The sequence below is a fragment of the Anomaloglossus baeobatrachus genome, chromosome 4 (assembly GCF_048569485.1).
Source record: "Anomaloglossus baeobatrachus isolate aAnoBae1 chromosome 4, aAnoBae1.hap1, whole genome shotgun sequence".
Taxonomy (NCBI): Eukaryota; Metazoa; Chordata; class Amphibia; order Anura; family Aromobatidae; genus Anomaloglossus; species Anomaloglossus baeobatrachus.
The window spans coordinates 502,132,403-502,151,384 of NC_134356.1; the positions used below are offsets into that span (position 1 = coordinate 502,132,403).

The 18,982-nt window shown below is 43.0% G+C and overlaps 1 protein-coding gene across 1 annotated transcript in view; it reads right to left on the minus strand.

Moving 5' to 3' along the window:
- Positions 1-16,478, minus strand: part of SHC4 (SHC adaptor protein 4) — a 135,021-nt gene extending 118,543 nt beyond the window's left edge. Inside the window, exon 1 of the mRNA XM_075345806.1 lies at positions 15,449-16,478. Coding sequence (XP_075201921.1) covers positions 15,449-16,006 — 558 coding nt within the window. The 5' untranslated portion in view covers positions 16,007-16,478. The remainder of the gene's footprint in view (positions 1-15,448) is intronic.
- Positions 16,479-18,982: the final 2,504 nt, after the last annotated feature.

Consider the following 18,982-nt stretch of genomic DNA (forward strand, 5'->3'; position numbering starts at 1 on the left):
CTCTGTCTGTGTCTCTGTCTTTTCCTGTCTGTCTCTATCTGTCTCACCACCGATATCTTTTTACCTCACACAGCTTCGTATACTAACAGTTTATTTTGTTCCTATAGCAACCACTGACAGTTGCTATTTATATCCTGCAGCTCCCAGCTCCATTCAGTTTAATGGCTGCAGGATTTTTGTAGAGTAACTGGAAAGCACGGGGGTAAATTTTCCCGCCCAAACATAGTCTATGACGTTCCCTGAGTCACATGGAGTGTCTGTGCAAAATGTCGTGATTGTACATGCGACGGTGCTGATTCCTTTAGCGGACATACACACATACACTGAGTTTTATATATTATATACATACACATATATATATAGTGAATAAAAGCTATATGAATGTATATACTGTATATAGTGACATAGGGTTTATATTTATGAAAGCCTATCCTATAGCTGGGATATGACCTTATTACTTTATTTCCGCAGCCTTTGCTGGGATTTGTAGTTGCACACGTATCCTGCAGTGCTCACTCTGCAGATCTAGTGCTGGTCTTCATTATGTATTCCCACTACGTTGCGCGCAGAGATGCTGTTAGCCAGCACCTCTCCCCTGTCATTGATAAAATGAAATATTCAGTGGAGTAGGTGAGTCATGCACTGAGATCATATGATGATGAGTAAGTGTTCACTTGCCTCTGTGCCCTGTGCGTGGGAAGCTACTCTAAACTAAGATGAGAAAATCAATATCAGAATTACTCAGAGGAGAATACAGGCCGATGTTATCTTTTATTTACAGATGAAGCGTTGTGCCTGGAATTGAAATACAGATCCTTTTAATTCTCAAGTAATTGAAGGGCTTGAAACCGCTATAAAAATGTTTAATAAAATGCTCATTATGGATTTTGCTACAAAAAAAACCCCACATCTCATGGGGTTTCTGTGTAAGTAATAGACTGTTAAATAAACGCACACCCACACAAAAAAACAATTTGACCTTTTAGCAAATGATTTTCCTTTAGTCTCTAAAATGTATATATAAGTCCAATATGCAGTTTACAATGCTTTCTTTTCTTGCTTTGTTTATTTCTGTTTCATAAAAATATGAGTCTATTGCAGCTCCCTACAAATGTCCCAGTTGCACAAAGCCGTAATATTGATGTCTAAACTTCCATTGTGGCCCTACTGATCCTATGTATGCCTCACTTTTCCTAGAGAGACATACTAATGTTATTTCCTGTTGGATTTATATGGAAAATTTGCATGTACTATTATGCCTTCTGATTGAGCATTCCTGCTCTTCAGCCTCGAACGATTTTGGTTCTCCATTTGCAGGTTCCTGTCCGTCCATAAATTGTAAGTTTTTTAACCTACAGAGAGGCATTAGTTTAATAGGTACTCAACAAAAAGAGGTCGCCTTGCGGCTGACTGTTGGGCTTACCTAAACCGGGCCAATTTTGTGTACTATCTCAATTTTTACGTTTTTCATAGCAGTAATACATGTCTATATTCCCATATTCATTGTTCCACATATCTTAGCACTACAGAGTGCAGCTGTCTTCCTTTTTCTTACTATGTTTCATATTCAGTTTGCACCTGTTCACATTAGAAACGTAGGATATGCCATCAGTCTTTTTCTTAGGTTACAGGGTTATGCCTTCTGAATGAACACTCCTGCTCTTCAGCCTGTGGGGATTTTGGTTCTCCATTTGCAGGTTCCTGTCCACCCATAAATTCTAGATTTTTTTAACCCAAAGAGAGGCATTAGTTTGATAGGGACTCAACAAAAAGAGGTCGCCTTGCCGCTGATTGTTGGGCTCACATAAACCTGGCCATTTTTGTGTGCGAAGTATCTAAATTTTTACATGCTTTTTCATAGCAGTAATGCATGTCTATAGTCCCATATTCATTGTTCCATATATCTTAGCACTACAGAGTGCAGATGTCTTCCTTTTTGTATTATTACACATATAGACAAGGACATATGTCGCGGGCGGAGGAGGGGACGCTGCGCTCTCCCACTGCTCGGGTCCGGCTGCTGCTGCCGCTGCTCTGTGGTGGCTCGAGCGGTGGGCCGGATCCCGGGGACTCGAGCGGTGTTCCTCGCCCGTGAGTGAAAAGGGGGGTTTGATTGGATGGTGGGGATTGGATTATTGTCCGTGACGCCACCCACGGTTGTGGTGAAGTTAGTGACACCACCGCTGTTCTGGACGGGGATCCCGGGAGCGGTGACAGGGAGCAGCTTTGATGTTAGTTCTCCCCTCCGTGGGTAGGGGGTTGGTTGTCCCAGGGCCCGGTGATGGGGTAGGGATGGATGACAGGCGAGTTAAAGGGCCTGGTGAGGTGCAGGGTCTGGTGAGGTGCAGGGTCGCGGGGGCAGCGCTGTGCCGCACGGCACGGTGGTACTCACTCAGCCAATGATGAGGACACAGTTTCTCGGTAAAACACACAGCTGGACGGACGGGTCCCACAGACGGCTGCGGTGTTGTTTCTCCCGGCAGGTTGATGGTCACTGCCTTTCCCTGCACCTATATACGGTAGATGGTTCCAATGGGTTCCCACCGGTAACCCGCTCCCCAGCTTGGATATGGGCTGGAGGAGCCCCTTCTGCCTGCAGGCTCTGGCCCTGGGAAACGGTTGCCTTGGCGGTGGCGGTGTCTCCCTCTCTTGGTTGGACTGTTGCCTTCTGTCAGGACTTGGCTGCTGGGAAACCCAGGAGGTTCCCTTCACTAACGAATTCGGCAAATTCACGGCGACTCCTAGCCTTGCCGGGGTCCGTAAGCCCCTGCCAGATGGTGCTGGCTTCTCTTTGCATACCGGTCCGGTACCGCCGGGCCACCGCCCGTCCACGGTCCTTACGGTAGACTCCGATAGGCCACTCCTGCAGACGGTCACCACCGTCTGCCAACCATGCTGTTCCGTCCGGGCCACACACCCGGACGCTGTCAGTTAGTTGCTCCACTACCACTTTCCTTCCTTCCCCTTTTACCTCCAAAACTAATCTGTCTGCTTTTCCCGCCTCCAGGACTGTGAACTCCTCGGTGGGCCTGGCCCACCCCCCCTGGTGTGAACATCAGCCCCTGGAGGAAGGCAACAAGGGTTTTGTGTCTCACTTCGGTGTGCCTGACCGGGAGTGTGGGGTGTGTGGGTGTTGTGCTCTGTGGCCCCTGGCTTGTCCAGGGCGCCACACATACATGTATTATTACACACAAGTACCAGGAGAATATCTTCACAATACAATGCCAAATGAAGGCATTTTGTGACAGCACATGAAGTGCCTACAGCTGCATAGTAAGGGACCCCAAGTTTGCCTCCATATAGGATAGGTGATAAATATATGATGACCGGGGCTCATATTGATCACAAAACTAATAGATAAACCTGAGTCTCAGTGTGAAAGAAGTGAATTAGAAAGTTGACACTTTACGAGGAACCCCTGTACACGTAATCAGACGGGGACCCAGCTACTCTATGTGATAACCCCCTATAATAGGAATTAGATTGGAAATGTCTCAGAAACATTGCAGAAGTTAAGGGACATTTTCATTTACACTATAAGATAACGGTGAACAAGCATTCTTATAAACGCTAGTTTCACAATTATATTGCCGTGTATACAGGCTGCCGACCACCCAATGAAGGAGCAAAAGCTCATTTATCAGGTGAACTGATCTTTTATGCAGCACATTGTTTCCTTTGCTCTACCAGTATAAACAGGCCATTAAAAGATCACCAATCGGTAAACGTTTATCTATTGGCAGTCGTATTCTGCTGCCGGTCTTTCCTGTAAGCGGACCCTTAGCATCAGTGGCAGACTGGGAGATTGGGGCGTTTCATAGTATCATCAACTTTCATACTGGTCAACTAGCATAATATAAATTGTTATAACAAAGTCCTAATAATGTTATCAGTCTAAAATTCACTTCACAGAACTGTGTTTTCTTCCCGACTATAAACTATTTTACTCTCTTTAGCAAAAACCACAGTTCAATGCAGGATTACTTCAATATCATATTATCCATTTTAAAGGGAATCTGTCAGCAGGTTCTTGCTACCTCATCTGAGAGCAGCATGATGTAGGCAAAGAGATCCTGAATCCAACTGTGTGTCACTTAGATTACTGGGTGCAGCCACTCTGAAACAATCAGAATGTTTAGATTTAGTCATGCAATAGGGTTGAGAAAGGTTCCCGCCCACACCAGGCTCTCTATAGAGATTGTTCATTGATAGTGAGGTGTCAATCAGTGCACGGGCATGCCGGACTACTGTGCATGTGAGTTTCTAGTCCTGTAATGATAAGGGTCCTGCTGCTTAAACAAACATAGCAAAGAAACAACAGATTGGACAGGCTTCCCTGAATTTTCTGTGTTAACCCTTGCAGCATGCTGTCTTCAGCTTACATAGCAAGAGCCTGCTGACAGATTCCCTTTAAATAAAATTATTTCTTAATCTAACTTTGTTTTTTCAATTTTGTTAGTTTCAGAATTTAAAGAATAAACACTCTTTTTAAAGAAGACAAAGACAATCACAAACCCTTATTAGGTGCTTAACAATTGTTTTATTAGAGAAGAGAGAACCTTTCACAAACTGACTCATTTCTGGCTATCCTATCAGAAAGGAAGGTTGTCACTCTTAAGAGTCCCTTACACATTAGATATTGATGGGTTCGACTGACAGTCTAATGGATGGGGGCCCCAGACAATTCATTATCAAGGATGATATCAATCTGGCATGTCTGATTTTGGATCTATGATCTTTTTGTCACAGAAATATAAGAGTGCTTGGCCGAGCGCTCCTGTGAATGGAAGAGCCGGCTGAGATAGCTGCCGGCTGAGGAATAAGCCAGAGTATTGTTTGAGTGACAGCCATTTCTTCTATATGGCGGGCTATATAATGTCACTCAAAAATAATCCCTGGATCAATTAGTTAATATGAACCAGTTGCATAACTACAGGGGAGCAGAGGAGGTGGTTGCGCTGGGCCCCGCGCTCTGAGGGGCCCACCTGGAGCTACTGCTACCGTTAACTATATAAGCATATTGATGTAGTTAATCTCTGTGTCAGAACAGGGAGGAAAGAGCTGATGTCAGGGCCATTATACAGCGTAGGAGCTTACTACTTGTATTCTGAGTGATTTCCGTGTGCCATCATTTTTTTTACAAAGCAGAAGGAGAAAAGGGGTTAATGCCACACAATCCGCCAGGAGACTATATGGAAATGTTGATTGATTAATAACTCTTTTATTTCATAGGTCTACGCGTTTCGAGGTATGAAACCTCTTCCTCAGGACCGAAATATCAACAATGCATGAATCGGGGAGAGATGACACCATTTTTTTTACTCAGCAGCTATTAATCAGTTACAGGACCATTTACCGTTTTTATGTTACAGAATTGTAATGTATCCGTAAACATCGGATGCACTATTTTGGGTCTCCCTACGGTATTCCATATTTCTCTTGCACCCGTCCAATTTCGGAGAGATATCGCAGCATGCTGTGACTTTATTCATAGACAGATTGTCAGAGATATAAATTGCTCATCAGCACTGCCCCATTGAATAACATTGGTACAAGTGATACAGGACAGCACTTGTCCGATTTTATACGGTGATGTGAGCGAGCACTGGAATTGAGAAAAGAGTAGAGAAGACACACAGTATTTGCATTCCCTGTATCTTCCCTGATAATTCATGAACAAATATAGATTGTTTTACATCACCAGCCTATTGCATAATGAGCATCGTTCCAGTTGCTATAAATGACATTCTGTGTTCTGAATTGTATCACTGGAGGGCAGAGCGGCAGTGCATAATGTTTTCTTCATGCCACTGCCCTACTTTATTGTTAAATTACCTCTGGCTCTAATGACAATTGCTACGCAGTTCAAAAACAAATATGACTCGTGAAAGAGAGTCTGGATCATTAATAACGATATATTACTGTATTAAGGCAATTTTATTTGCAATCATATTAGCAGTTAGGACTTCCATTTGTATTTACACCCGCTTTTCCAGTATTATTGATGCTAGAATAGTCTTTAATTTCTTTCATGCAATCGAAAATACTGGAACCCAGTAAAATGTGAAACCCTAATATAATAATAAGTATTTATATCTGAGTGTCTTGCACAAATCCATGTATCCTGCATATCCTGCATGCATAGACAGATTATAAGGGTAATCTGGGCTACAGCCTGGGGCCAAATTGTCCTCATTATAATGCTTTATGCAATCATACTGTATATTAGAGGATATGTGAGAGCTATTACTGTATATTGGGGCAATGTGGGGGCTCTTGCTGTATATAGGGGCTAGGTGAGAGCTTATACCGTAAACAAGAGCTATGTGAGGGCTCATACTGCATATAAGGGGGCTGTGTGTGGGCTCATCCAGTATGTAGGGAGATTATGTGGGGTCCATACTGTATACAGTGTGTCCACCCATATCCTGTCAACCGCCATTAACTTGAGAACAGCGGCAGCTATAGGCATAGAAGTGGTGTCTAGGTATAGTAAAGTATCCATGTGCTACGCAATGAAACCACCTATAGTGCCACCTGGTGGAAAACAACGGAGTTAGCATTTTTATCTCGAAAACAGAACGACATAGAGAAAAAAAGTGAATTACAAAGTTGTAGGGCATCATCAATTCAATACGAATTGACACCTTGCATACAGAAATGCTATGATTAGAACGTGTAAAACTCACAAGGCTGCAGACGTTAAGCGATACCTCATGGAGACCTTCCTACAAGTCATTGGGTATGGTGGCTGCGTGGAGTGGCCTCCAGGCTCACCTGACCTTACCCCATTGGACTTCTTTCTGTGACGTCACATCAAACAGTAGGTGTATGCGACCCCTCCACCAACATTGCAGGACCTACGATGACATATTACAGATGCTTTTTCAAACGTGTCACCTACCATATTGCACAACATGCAGCAAGATACAGTATGCTGTCCAGAGTTCAGATGTGCATTGCAGCTGACGGGGCCACTTTGAGCATCAAATTTAAATGAGAGCCATTTAATATTTTGGGGTTTCATATCATAGCACTTCTGTATGCAAGGTGTCGATTCGTATTGAATTGATGATGCCCTACAACTTTGTAATTCACTTTTTTTCTCTATCTCGTTCCGTTTTCAAGATAAAAATGCTAACTCCGTTGTTTTCCACCAGGTAGCGCTATAGGTGGTTTCATTGCGTAGCGCATGGCTACTTTACTATACCTAGACACCACTTCTATGCCTATAGCTGCCACCGTTCTCCAGTTAATGGTGGTGGACAGGATATGGGTGGACACACTGTATATGGGTGACTGTGTAAGCTCATCCGGTATCTTGGAAGGCTATATGAGGGCTCATACTGTAAATGTGTGGCTATGTGAGGGCTCATACTGTACCTAGGTAGTTATGTTGGAGCTAAATACTGTATATAGGTAGCTTATACTGTATATATAGGGGCTATATGGGTACTCATACTGTAAAACAAGGGGCTATTTTAGGGCTCATACTTCTTGTAAGGGCCTGTGTGGGGCTCATACTGTTCATAGGGAGGTTGTGTGTGAGATACTGTATATAGGGGTTATGTGGGGGCTCATACGGTATATAAGACGTGTATCAGCATTCTTAATTCTGCTCAATATTAAGTAATACAATTAATATACAGTAATAATTATGGTATAACTAATATGGTAATATTAATATTGAGCATAATTAATTTCAGCTATTTGTTCAGCCTTCATAATAGTCAAGGGTCTTTAATGTGGCCCCCTCTGGAAAATTAATTTTCACCACTGCTCAGTTATGTATAGCGCTATGTTATGTCTAGCGCCGTACATAAGTGAAAAAAATTGATGTGGCGCTGTATCTATTGCTTTTCATCTACATATGTCCACCTGTGTATTAATCACATGATGTAATAAAAGGGGATCATGTGTGATGTCACATGATGCATCGTTGCTGGGGGGCCCACTCCTGCTAAACTGCCCGGGGCCCTAGCTACTCCTTATTCCCCCTTGTCCTCATGCAATAGTGAGCTGCACATGTGATATGTTCCTAAGCCACATGTCTTATCAAATATCATTCAAATTAATTTCTTTGCTGAAAACACAAATATTTTAGCATTGACAATTACATTGGTGTGTGTGTCATGTGGATTAGGTTACTAGGAAAACAAAACATCAATGCATTTTCTTTTAATTTCATAATAAAATGGACAAGTACACGGCTACACCAGGCTGAGCCCAGGAAATATCTGAATCACTGATGAGATTGAACCATGCATGAGTCACCTATGTTAATTCAACTTCCGACAAGGTCGGTCTGTTTTTATTTAATGGTAAAGATAAGTGCCAGGAAGAGCTGGTATCCATACAGTGTCTCAGTGACTCATAACTTGCTCCACTCTATAATATGGAGCTGTTTGTCCTGTGTTAAATCCATTGTCTAATTTACTTAGACATTCTGTTGGTCGGAATAATAAAATCTAGAGATAGCAATGAAATATAGAAATCATTGAAAAAAATCTAAAGCTGGTTTAGTTTACTAGATAGGATTTGGGTCACAAAATATGACTAATATAGAACTTGTTCATGGTACAATTTAGTGTTTCCACTAAGGTCATAAACACCTTTTAAGTTGACCACACACATATAATTTTCCTCATACGACACCAGTATATCTCTAATTGTAGATGGGCAAATTTTCTATTTCTGAGCCAAATATCCTCTTTTAAAATAACAGGGTCTGAAATATGGATCTGTATGAGTCGTTCATCATTGTCTTATATGTAGGGAATACAGCTCCGCAATTGGAGTGAGTTATAAAAAAATACTGTCATGGCAAATTATTATAGATTTTCTCATCTCCTATTACAACTTTATTCTTGATTTGGATGTGCCCAAAAAATTCTACTTTTCTAACAATTGTTAGTCAATATTTTTTTGATCAGTTAAAATTTAAATGAGCAAAAGTAATTTATATAATCATTTTTGTTACATCTCCTTGATGATATCAAAAATGGCAATGGCTTATCTGAAGCAGACTTTGTCTCTGAATCCCACCACGTCTCCTCTGTACTAAAGTGATGGAGGTACATAGACGACATCTTCCTTTTCTGGACTGGAGACTTTCTATCTTTGTACCTACTTGTTAGGTTTTTGAACTCTTCACATTAAACTTACAATGGTTTATTATTTTGATTTTACATATTCTGAATATGAAAATTTCTATTTTAGATGATATTCTTAAAATGGACTTATTTGTGTAACTGAGGGATAGCAATATTTGTACTCTAATATGACAGCAGCTCAAAAGTATAATCAGGATTTTAGTCTTTAGCAAGCTCCTTCAAATAATGAGTTTTTTGATGATCTAACTACTAAAAGAATAAGTGAGATGGAATAGAAATATAATTCTCGAGGCTGCATGAAATACAGTATTTGATTAGTAAGCAAGGTTATAATAATTTTTATTTCTACAGCCCCAACATATTCCACAATTCATAGATGTCAATTAGGAACCACAATTATTAATATTTGCCAAATGCCAGAATAATGAGAGAGAGAATGTTTGAAGCCATTTTTATTACTTTCTGAAAAGTCAAAAGTTTACATACATTTCATTAGTATTTGGTACCATAGCCCTTAGGCCCCTTTCACATTGCGTTTCAGTGGCTCCGTCGGGGCATACGTCCGAAATCCCGCCTCTCCCCCTACAAAACGAGTTTCAGACGTATGCGCCGACAGGGCCATTGAGTATAATTGAGCAGACAGAGCAAGCGTATGCTCTGTCTTGCACCATTTTCGAGTATATACGCTTTCTGCAGGCGGATGCCCAGACATAGCAGACTACGTTTGAGTGTCCGCCTGCAAAAAGCGTATACACCTGCATATGTCCATGTGGGGGGAGGGGCGGGATTTTGGACGTATGCCCTGACGAAGCCACTGAAACATAATGTGAAAGGAGCCTTAAACTATATGAATTAGGTCAAACATTTTGGATATCCGTCCACAAGCTTCTCACAATAGTTGGTAGGAATTTGGGCCGATTCCTCCTGACAGAACTGGTGTAGCTGAGTCATGTTTGTAAGTCACCTTGCACACACCTGCCTTTTCAGCTTTACCCATAAATTTTCAATAGGTGTAAGATCAGGGTTTTGTGATGGCCACTCCAAAACATTGACTTTGTTATTCTTAAGTCCATTTGGAAGACCCATTTCCGTCCAAGTTTTAAGTTCTTTAAGTTAAAACTTTAGTTTAAGTTAAACCTTAAGTTAAGTTGCTGATGTCTTGAGACATTGCTTCAATATTGCCACATAATCTTTTTTCCTCATGATGACCTCTATTTTGTGACATGCACCAATCACTCCTGTAGTAAAACAACCCCACAACATGATGCTGCCACCCCCCGTGTTTCATAGTTTGTATGGTGTTCTTAGGCTTTAAAGCTTCTCCCTTTTTCCTCCAAATGTAACGATGGTCATTATGGCCACAGTTCAATTTTAGTTTCGTCAGACCACAGGACAAGTCTCCAAAAATTAAGATCTTTGTTTCTGTGTGCATTTGCAAGCATTAGTCTGGCTTTTTTATGTTTCTTTTGGAGTAATGGCTTCTTCCTGGCAGAGTGGCTTTTCAGCCCATGTTGATACAGTACTCGTTTCACTGTGGATAATGACACCATCTTACCAACTTCCGCCAGCATTTGCATAAAGGCTATTGCTTTTGTTCTTGGGTTGATGTGCACATGTCAGACCAAAGTACGTTCATCTGTGGTACACAGAACCCATCTCCTTCTTCCTGAGCGGTATTATGGCTGGACATTCCCATCTTGTTTGTACTTGCGTATAATTGTTCGTACAGATGAACAAGACACCTTCAGGTATCTGGAAATTGCACCAAAAGATGAACCAGAAGTTCAAGTCCACAATTCTCCTCCTGAGATCTTGGCTGATTTCTTTTGACGTTCCCATGAGGCTACACAAAGAAGCAGTGTGTTTCAGGTCTGCATTAAAAAACATTTACAGGTGTGTCTGTAATTAACTCAGCTGTTGCCAATAAACCTATCAGAAGCTCCCAAAGACATGACATCATCATATGGGCTGTCCCATATTGTTTGAAGGCAAAGTACTCTTGGTGTATGTAAACTTTTGACTTTGCCAAAAGTACCGTAATAAAAATGCCTTAAAACATTCTCTCTCATTATTCTGACATTTGGGAAATATAAATAATTTTGGTTCCTAACTGACCTAAAAGGGAAAGGTTTATTCAGATTTCATGTCAGATAGTGAGAAAAACCTGTAGATGTGTCTTCTTAGATAGTGCATGTAAACGTCTGGTTTCAACTGTACCTGTGTTAGCAGTTTAATTGGAGCTTAGGTGGGGACAAACTACATTTAACCATTTCACAACCAGGCAATTTTCGGGGGTTTTTTCACTTTCATTTTTTCCTCCCTTTCTTCCAAGAGCTATAACTTTTTTTTAATTTTTCCTTCCACATAATCATTTGGGGGGTTGTTTTTTTGCGGGACGAGTGGTACTGTTGAATAACACGGTTCACTTTATCATGTGATGCACTGGAAAGAGGGAAAAAAATCCAATGCGTGGAAAAAAAAAGTTCAATTGCGCAATGTTTGCTTTTCTTTTTTACCATGTTCACTGTATGGTAAAACCAATGTGGTAATATTATTATCCAGGTCACTATGATTACAAAGATACCAAGTATGCCTAGTTTTATCTTTATTTAAATAGTAAAAAAAAAACAGAAATTTGTAGAGAGAAAAACAAAACATTTGATGTGGTCCTCTATCTTCGTGTGAGCTCAATATAACCCTCAACCCCCTACACACACACACACACACACACACACACACACAGGTAGGTCTTTGGCTATGCGTAGTGTACCGAGAAAGTTGGCTATCAGTGGTGTGGATGAGGTTATACAGAATTCAGCAAACTGGAAATTCAGAGAACTGGAAGATCTACAGCAGAAAAAAACTGTGATTTTATCAAAACTGCAGCACACAGCCCAGTAAGTGACACATCGCTGGGATCAGAGTCTCTGCCCCTACATTGTGTTGCTCTCAGATTATGTAGCAAAAAACTAATTATGAGACATCTGATGTGGAAATACAGTATTATCTGATTTACAAATGCATGAAATGCTCTGACTCTTTACATTACGGTGTTGGTATGCTAACCCTGAGTATGAACCTTGAGCATTGCATCATCAAACCGATTCCATCTGTATGTATTGCCTATATAACAGTGTGCAAGGACTCAGTGCGCACATAGAAATTAATGTATGAGTCATGAAGACAATGCACGGACACGTGTCTGTATGGACGTGAATAGTCCTACTACTCTGACTCTGCCTTTCAACATATAACTCAATATTACAAGTGCTTTGGTGAGCTATTTTTTTTTGCAAGTGTCTGCACCATTATAATTTCTGCAGATATCTAATATATTCCCTCTTCATCATTCAGTCTTTGATCAGCGTTACCAGAGATGGATGACACATTACTTTAAAGCAATTCTACATATCTGAATGGGCAGGACGACAAACATTAGTGACAAGTCACCCAATACCTCACAGCATAATTACACATTTGTAGGGCAATTTATACTCTGCATTTTTAACACCTTGTGTGATATCACCAGTCGCTACCGTCATTCTCAGGTTTTAGTGAAGGTGTTAATGAGTACAAACTTTTTCACACAAACTGTATTAGAGAATTTAATGGTTTGATGCAATGCATGTTCTATCTGAATGGTGCTATGAAGGATAGTTAAGCGGGCTTTACACGCTACGATATTGCTAGCGATATCGTACGCAAAAGCACCTGCCCCCGTCGTGCATGTTATATCGTGTGATCGCTGCCGCAGCGAACATTATCGCTACGGCAGCGTCACACGCACTTACCTGGTTGGCGGCGTCGCTGTGACTGCCAAACAATCCCTCCCTCAAAGGGGAGGTGCGTTCGGCGTCACGGCGACGTCACCGTGACGTCACTAAGAGGCCGGCCAATCAAAGCCGAGGGGCGGAGATGAGCGGGATGAACATCCCACCCACCTCCTTCCTTCCTCATTGCGGGCGGGACACAGGTAAGGTGAGGTTCATCGCTCCTGCGGTGCCACACACAGCGATGTGTGCTGCCGCAGGAACGACGAACAACATCTATAAACAACCATTAACAATTTTTGGTTTTAGGACGACCTCTCCATGGTGAACGATTTTCACCACTTTGGAGGACGTTTAAGGTCGCTGGTAAGTGTTACACGCTGCGATACCGTTAATGACGCCGGATGTGCGTCACTAACGACGTGACCCCCGACTATAAAACATTAATGATATCTTAGCGTGTAAAGCCCCCTTAAGTCACCATCACCCCTATGTTATCAGAATGTAGAAATGTATAGAGGTGACTCATTAACTGTACACATGCAAGTATTGTATATCAGTCATTAAAGGGCTATTCTCAAGTTTGGAAGTTATTATCCTTGGCATGGGGAATAACTTCCTGATCACTGGGGATCTGAAAGCAGATGTTGGCACCCCCACATCGTGTGAATGGAGCGGTGACCTATCATGCGCATAGCCGCTCCATTCATTCTTATAGGCGAACTAAAGACCAGCCAAGTGCAGAACTACGATATCTCTAGGAATCCCTTTAAAAGGAACCTGTCACGTGCAATATGCACCCAGAGCCACAAGCAGTTCTGGGTGCATATTGCTAATCCCTGCCTAACCGTCCCTGTATACACTAGCATAGATAAAGAGATCTTTAGAAAAAGTATTTCTAAAGATCCTTCATTATATGCTAAAGAGGCCAGCAAGTAGTCGCGAGGGCGTTAGTTTACTTGGCTAGTCGGCCCCCTTAGCATGTAAGCAAGCCCCTGTTAGCGTGCTAACATGCTAATGAATGCACAGAGTCAGAGGCATGGTTGATCTCACTGCTCTCTGCTGCCAACTCACCAGACGCTGGATTTTGGCTCAGTGCGCATCATCAGAAATCCTGGACTTCCAGTAATGCGCACTATGAAGCCAGGTGTACGCGTCCCAGCTTCAAACTGGTGTAGTGTGCATGACCAGAAGTCCAGGGACGTTCTGATTGTGTGCACTGAGCCAAAAACCAGCGGTGGCAGCAGAGGTGAGAGTGACCATGCCTCTGTCACTGCGCAATCATTAGCATGTTAAGCCTGCTTTACACATTGCAATTTCGCATACGATATCGTATGCGATTTGCTACGCCCCCATCTTATGTGTGGCATGTTCTATTTGTTGAACGTGCCGCACAAACGATTAAACCCCGTCACACGTACTTACCCGTCCATATGACCTCGCTGTGGGCGGCGAACGTCCACTTCCTGGAATGGGAGGGACGTTCGGTGTCACAGCGACGTCACGCGGCAGCGGCCAATACAAGCGGAGGGGCGGAGCTGAGCGGGATGTAAACATCCCGCCCACCTCCTTCTTCCGCATTATCGGCGGCAGCCGCAGGAGGCAGGTAAGTTCTGTTCAATGTTCCCGGGGTGTCACACACTGGGTTGTGTGCTGCCACGGGAACATTGAACAACCCGACGTGCAATTCTAGAGAAAGGTACGATGTGTATGCAATGAACGTTTTAACATTCAATCGTAATCGCACGTACCTGTCCCACACTGCAATGTAACTTACAATGCCGGATGTGCGTCACTTACGACGTGACCCCGCCGACACATTGTAAGATATATTGCAGCGTGTAAAGCAGGCTTTAGTATGCCCTTGTGGGCATGCTAACATGCTAAGGGGGCCGACTAGCCAAGCTAACGCCCCTGCGACTACTCCCTGGCATCTTAGCATATCATAGAGGATCTTTAGAAATACTTTTTCTAAAGATCGGTTTATCTATACTATTAGATACAGGGACAGTTAGGCAGGGATTAGCTATATGCACCCAGAACTGCTCATGGTTCTGGGTGCACATTGCACCTCACAGGTTCACATTAAGAATGAATGGAGAGGTAGTGTGCACAATCGACCACTGTTCCAATCCCACGGGACCCTTCTGAGCCCAGTTTCTCCAAATTGGTCGTGGTGCAAGTGGTCGTACCACCATCAATTAGGAATTTATCCACTATCCCGTGGATTAGAGAAAATTTCCAAACTTGAGAATACCTTTTTAAAGCAAAACCTAACCTCTAAAAGGCTTTAATTTTTATTCCTGTATGCATTTCTTAAGCTATCTCTTATTATCTGGTACTTGCAAAGGTGTGTGACAAAAAAATACATCCAGCATCACACCTTACAAGCATATGACAAGCTGCTGCCTATATATACTGTGTAGACATTTAGTAACTCAAAAATCTTAATGATATTAGCCAAGCATGTCCCCTAAATATTGCATGCAGTCCCATAATAGACTTTATGTACTAACACATATAGTATATATACAGTATATATACATACGGCATAAGGCTACTCACTTTTACACAGTAGGAGAGCACTGGTCCCATGTTCACATGCTGAATGTAGCTGTTCTCATCAGGTGCAGACTTCTCACTTTCGGGCAGGGCACAATCCTCTTGGGGTTTTGCATTCACCTCCACATCCTGTCGTATTTGAGAAGAGCTCATGTAGCTGTTGAAAGTGTTTTCTGCAGATGTTGGGCTATTTGGAGCAGTGGGACTATCTGTCAGTTTTAATCTTGGCACTTGTTTAGTGCCCAGAGAGAAATGCCTCAATCTCATCAGGCTCGCTGAGCTGGACAGTTTAAAATGTGGCATTTTGGGCATAAAAGTGCATAGCGTAGTTGTATTGTCGTGGGTCACCAAGGTGAGGTCTTCTACTGGTATATAGGACATAGCGTTTGTATGAGAGTTGGCACAAGCTTTGGCATTTAAAGCTGGATTCGGTGAACATTCTTCTGTCGTGGTTATAGAGTCATTCCTAAATCGACTGTACTTGGCCCTTTGAAGCATTACTGGGTATCTACAAAAGAACTGATGCAGAATGTGTCCACTGTGTGGACTGTGGTCTTTCATAGCCTGATGATAATACCCACAGACATTTTATACCAGACCCGGCCGTCAATCAGTCCTCAATCCACCTGAAAGTTTGTGATTTTGTAGCATAATTATACATTAATTATATACACTATAAAAAAACAGACTATAAAATTTCCAAAAAGTACAATACAGATGTAAGGTACATACAGCTAAAAATCCAGAAGTCTAAGAAGACACCTTAACTAGCTAGAGCCCAAAGTGTGTAGCCTCTTGTAGTATATCCATGAGATCCAGCTGTCAATATATAAGGAAAATAATCCAGGATAGAAGCCTGGCAGCTTCCGAACAAGAGCTGGCTTCTTTCACAGAAAGTGAGGCATCAGAAAGTCCATATATCCTGTAAAATGAGCTCTTCTTCACCCATGCATAAGCCATGTCATCCAGGCATCATTCTCTAGTTAAGGATGTTGGGGGCGTTGCAGATTTTCATGAATGAACTCTACTGAATGAAATGCTCCCTAGGTTTGCACGCTAGCAATCTGTGAATGGAGCTATGAATGGCTGGATTTGCCTCACAATCCCGAGGGAGCTCAGCGCACATCCAATAGGAGACGGAGAGGATGACTCACACAGGACAAAAACAGAACACTACTAGTTACAGCTCGGATCTGTGCTTGTACTGACAATGTGGCAGAGATGATGGATGGATGGATGGATACACAGATAGATAGATAGATAGATAGGCAGATATATCATTTATACAGCCGCTCAGGGGCCCATTTCTACCTCCAAAGCTGGTGGAATTTTGCATTATGATGAGCTGTTGCACTGCAAAAGACCCATATATTGTTCTTCCAGAGAGGTCCAGATAGATATATAGATAGATAGATAGATAGAAAATATAGGTGTGTACCGCCCCAGCGCCAGCAATCGGGCTGCTGCTTGGATCCGGATCCGTGGTGGCTCGAGGGGTTTCCGGACCCAGGAGGGGTCGCACAGACACTCGAAATAAAAGGGGGATATTTACATGGGATTTTGTGGTTAGAGTTCGTGACACTACCCATGATGTGTGGTAAGGTGGAGTACCACTGCTGCTGTTGGAAGTGCCCGGTGGCGATGGAATGGCAGCCAGGTGTTTAACCCCTCCGTGGGTAGGGGGAAGTGCCCCGGGGCTTGGTGATGGTGAGAGGGGAGCACCGTTGGGGAGGAAAGCGTCGTTGCGTACTCACTCAGTCCAATAATACTGACACCGACAACTTGTAATCCGGAATTCTTAGCACCGCTGTAGCAGGGAGAGAGTGCGCTGGGGTCCCGTGCCCGATGGTGTTGCTTGTTAGCCTGTGACCTTTTCCTTGGCACTTTCTTTACTGGTTGGCCCCTGTGCTATAGAACTAGTCAGGTCCCGCTCAACCGTATGGCTAACGGTGTGAGCTTGCTCTCAGGGTTCACGCTTAGGATTTTCTGGACTATGTATTGGGAAAGTCCTATCCCCCTCGTTGCGCTAGTACCCCGATTTTGGAGCGGGTGGAGGACGAATCATGAAGTCTTCGCCCTCATCGGGTAAATTACCAGGACGCTTGAAGCTACTTCCCGGCCTAGGGTCCACGTACCCCGCCGTGCCCTAGCCCCTGCCCGGAGATGGCTCAAGGCCGCCAGCTGCCCTTCTCGGCAGTTCCGTGCCCCTTGACACGATCCCCTGCGACCGGGGTTCCAGCTCCTACAAGGCCCAGACCAACGTCTGCCACCTAGTAACTGAGTAGCCCAGCTCCTAACCTCCTCCAACTAACTTGTGACCTCTCCTCTCGAGAGTCACCACTCAACTGAACTGCTCCTGACACTCTTGACCCTCCCTTACCAACCCCCCAAGTGGGCAGCCCTATTCCCTTCAGGCAACCCATTGGTGTGTCTGGTGGGTGTGGTGCAGAGTGTTTCTAGGGTTTTGATTAGCTTGTTCTTAGCAACCAAGGAGGAGATGGACACCATGCAGAAGGGCAGATTGCACAATGTCCTGTGACGACCTGATAGGCAAGGGCATCACAGGTCCATGAATATACTGTAAAGGAAATAATTATTTGATCCCTTGCTGATTTTGTTAGTTTGCCTACTGACAAAGACATGTACAGTCTATAGTTTTAAGGGTAGGTTAATTTTAACAGTGAGAGATATAATAAAATCCAGAAAATCACATTGTATAAATTATATAAATTTATTTGCATTTTGCAGAGAGAAATAAGTATTTGATCCCCTACCAACCATTAGGAGTTCTGGCTCATATAGACCAGTTAGACGCTCCTAATCAACTCGTTACCTGCATTACAGACACCTGTCTTAAATTGTTACCTGTATAAAAGACTCCTGTCCACAGACTCAATCAGTCAGACTCTAACCTCTACAGCATGGGCAAGACCAAAGAGCTTTCTAAGGATGTCTGGGACAACATCGTAGACCTGCACAAGGCTTTAATGGGCTACAAAACCATAAGTAAGATGCTGGGTGAGAAGGAGACAACTGTTGGTGCAATAGTAAGAAAATTTAAGAAATACAAAATGAGTGTCAATAGACTTCGATCTGGGACTCCACCTCGTGGGGTATCCATGATCATGAGGAAGGTGAAAGATCAGCCTAAAACTACACAGGGGGAACTTGTTAATGATCTCAAAGCAGATGGGACCACTGTCACCAAGAAAACCATTGGTAACACATTAGGGCTGTAATGGCTTAAAATCCTGCAGTGCCCGCAAAGTCCCACTGCTCAAGAAGGCACATGTGCAGGCCCATCTGAAGTTTGACAATGAACACCTGGATGATTCTGACAGTGATTGGGAGAAGGTGCTGTGGTCAGATGAAACAAAAATTGAGCTCTTTGGCCTTAACTCAACTCGCCGTGTTTGGAAGAAGAGAAATGCTGCCTTTGACCCAAAGAACATCATCCCCACTGTCAAACATGGAGGTGGAAACATTATGTTTTGGGGATATTTCTCTGCTAAGGGCGCAAGACTACTTCGCTGCATC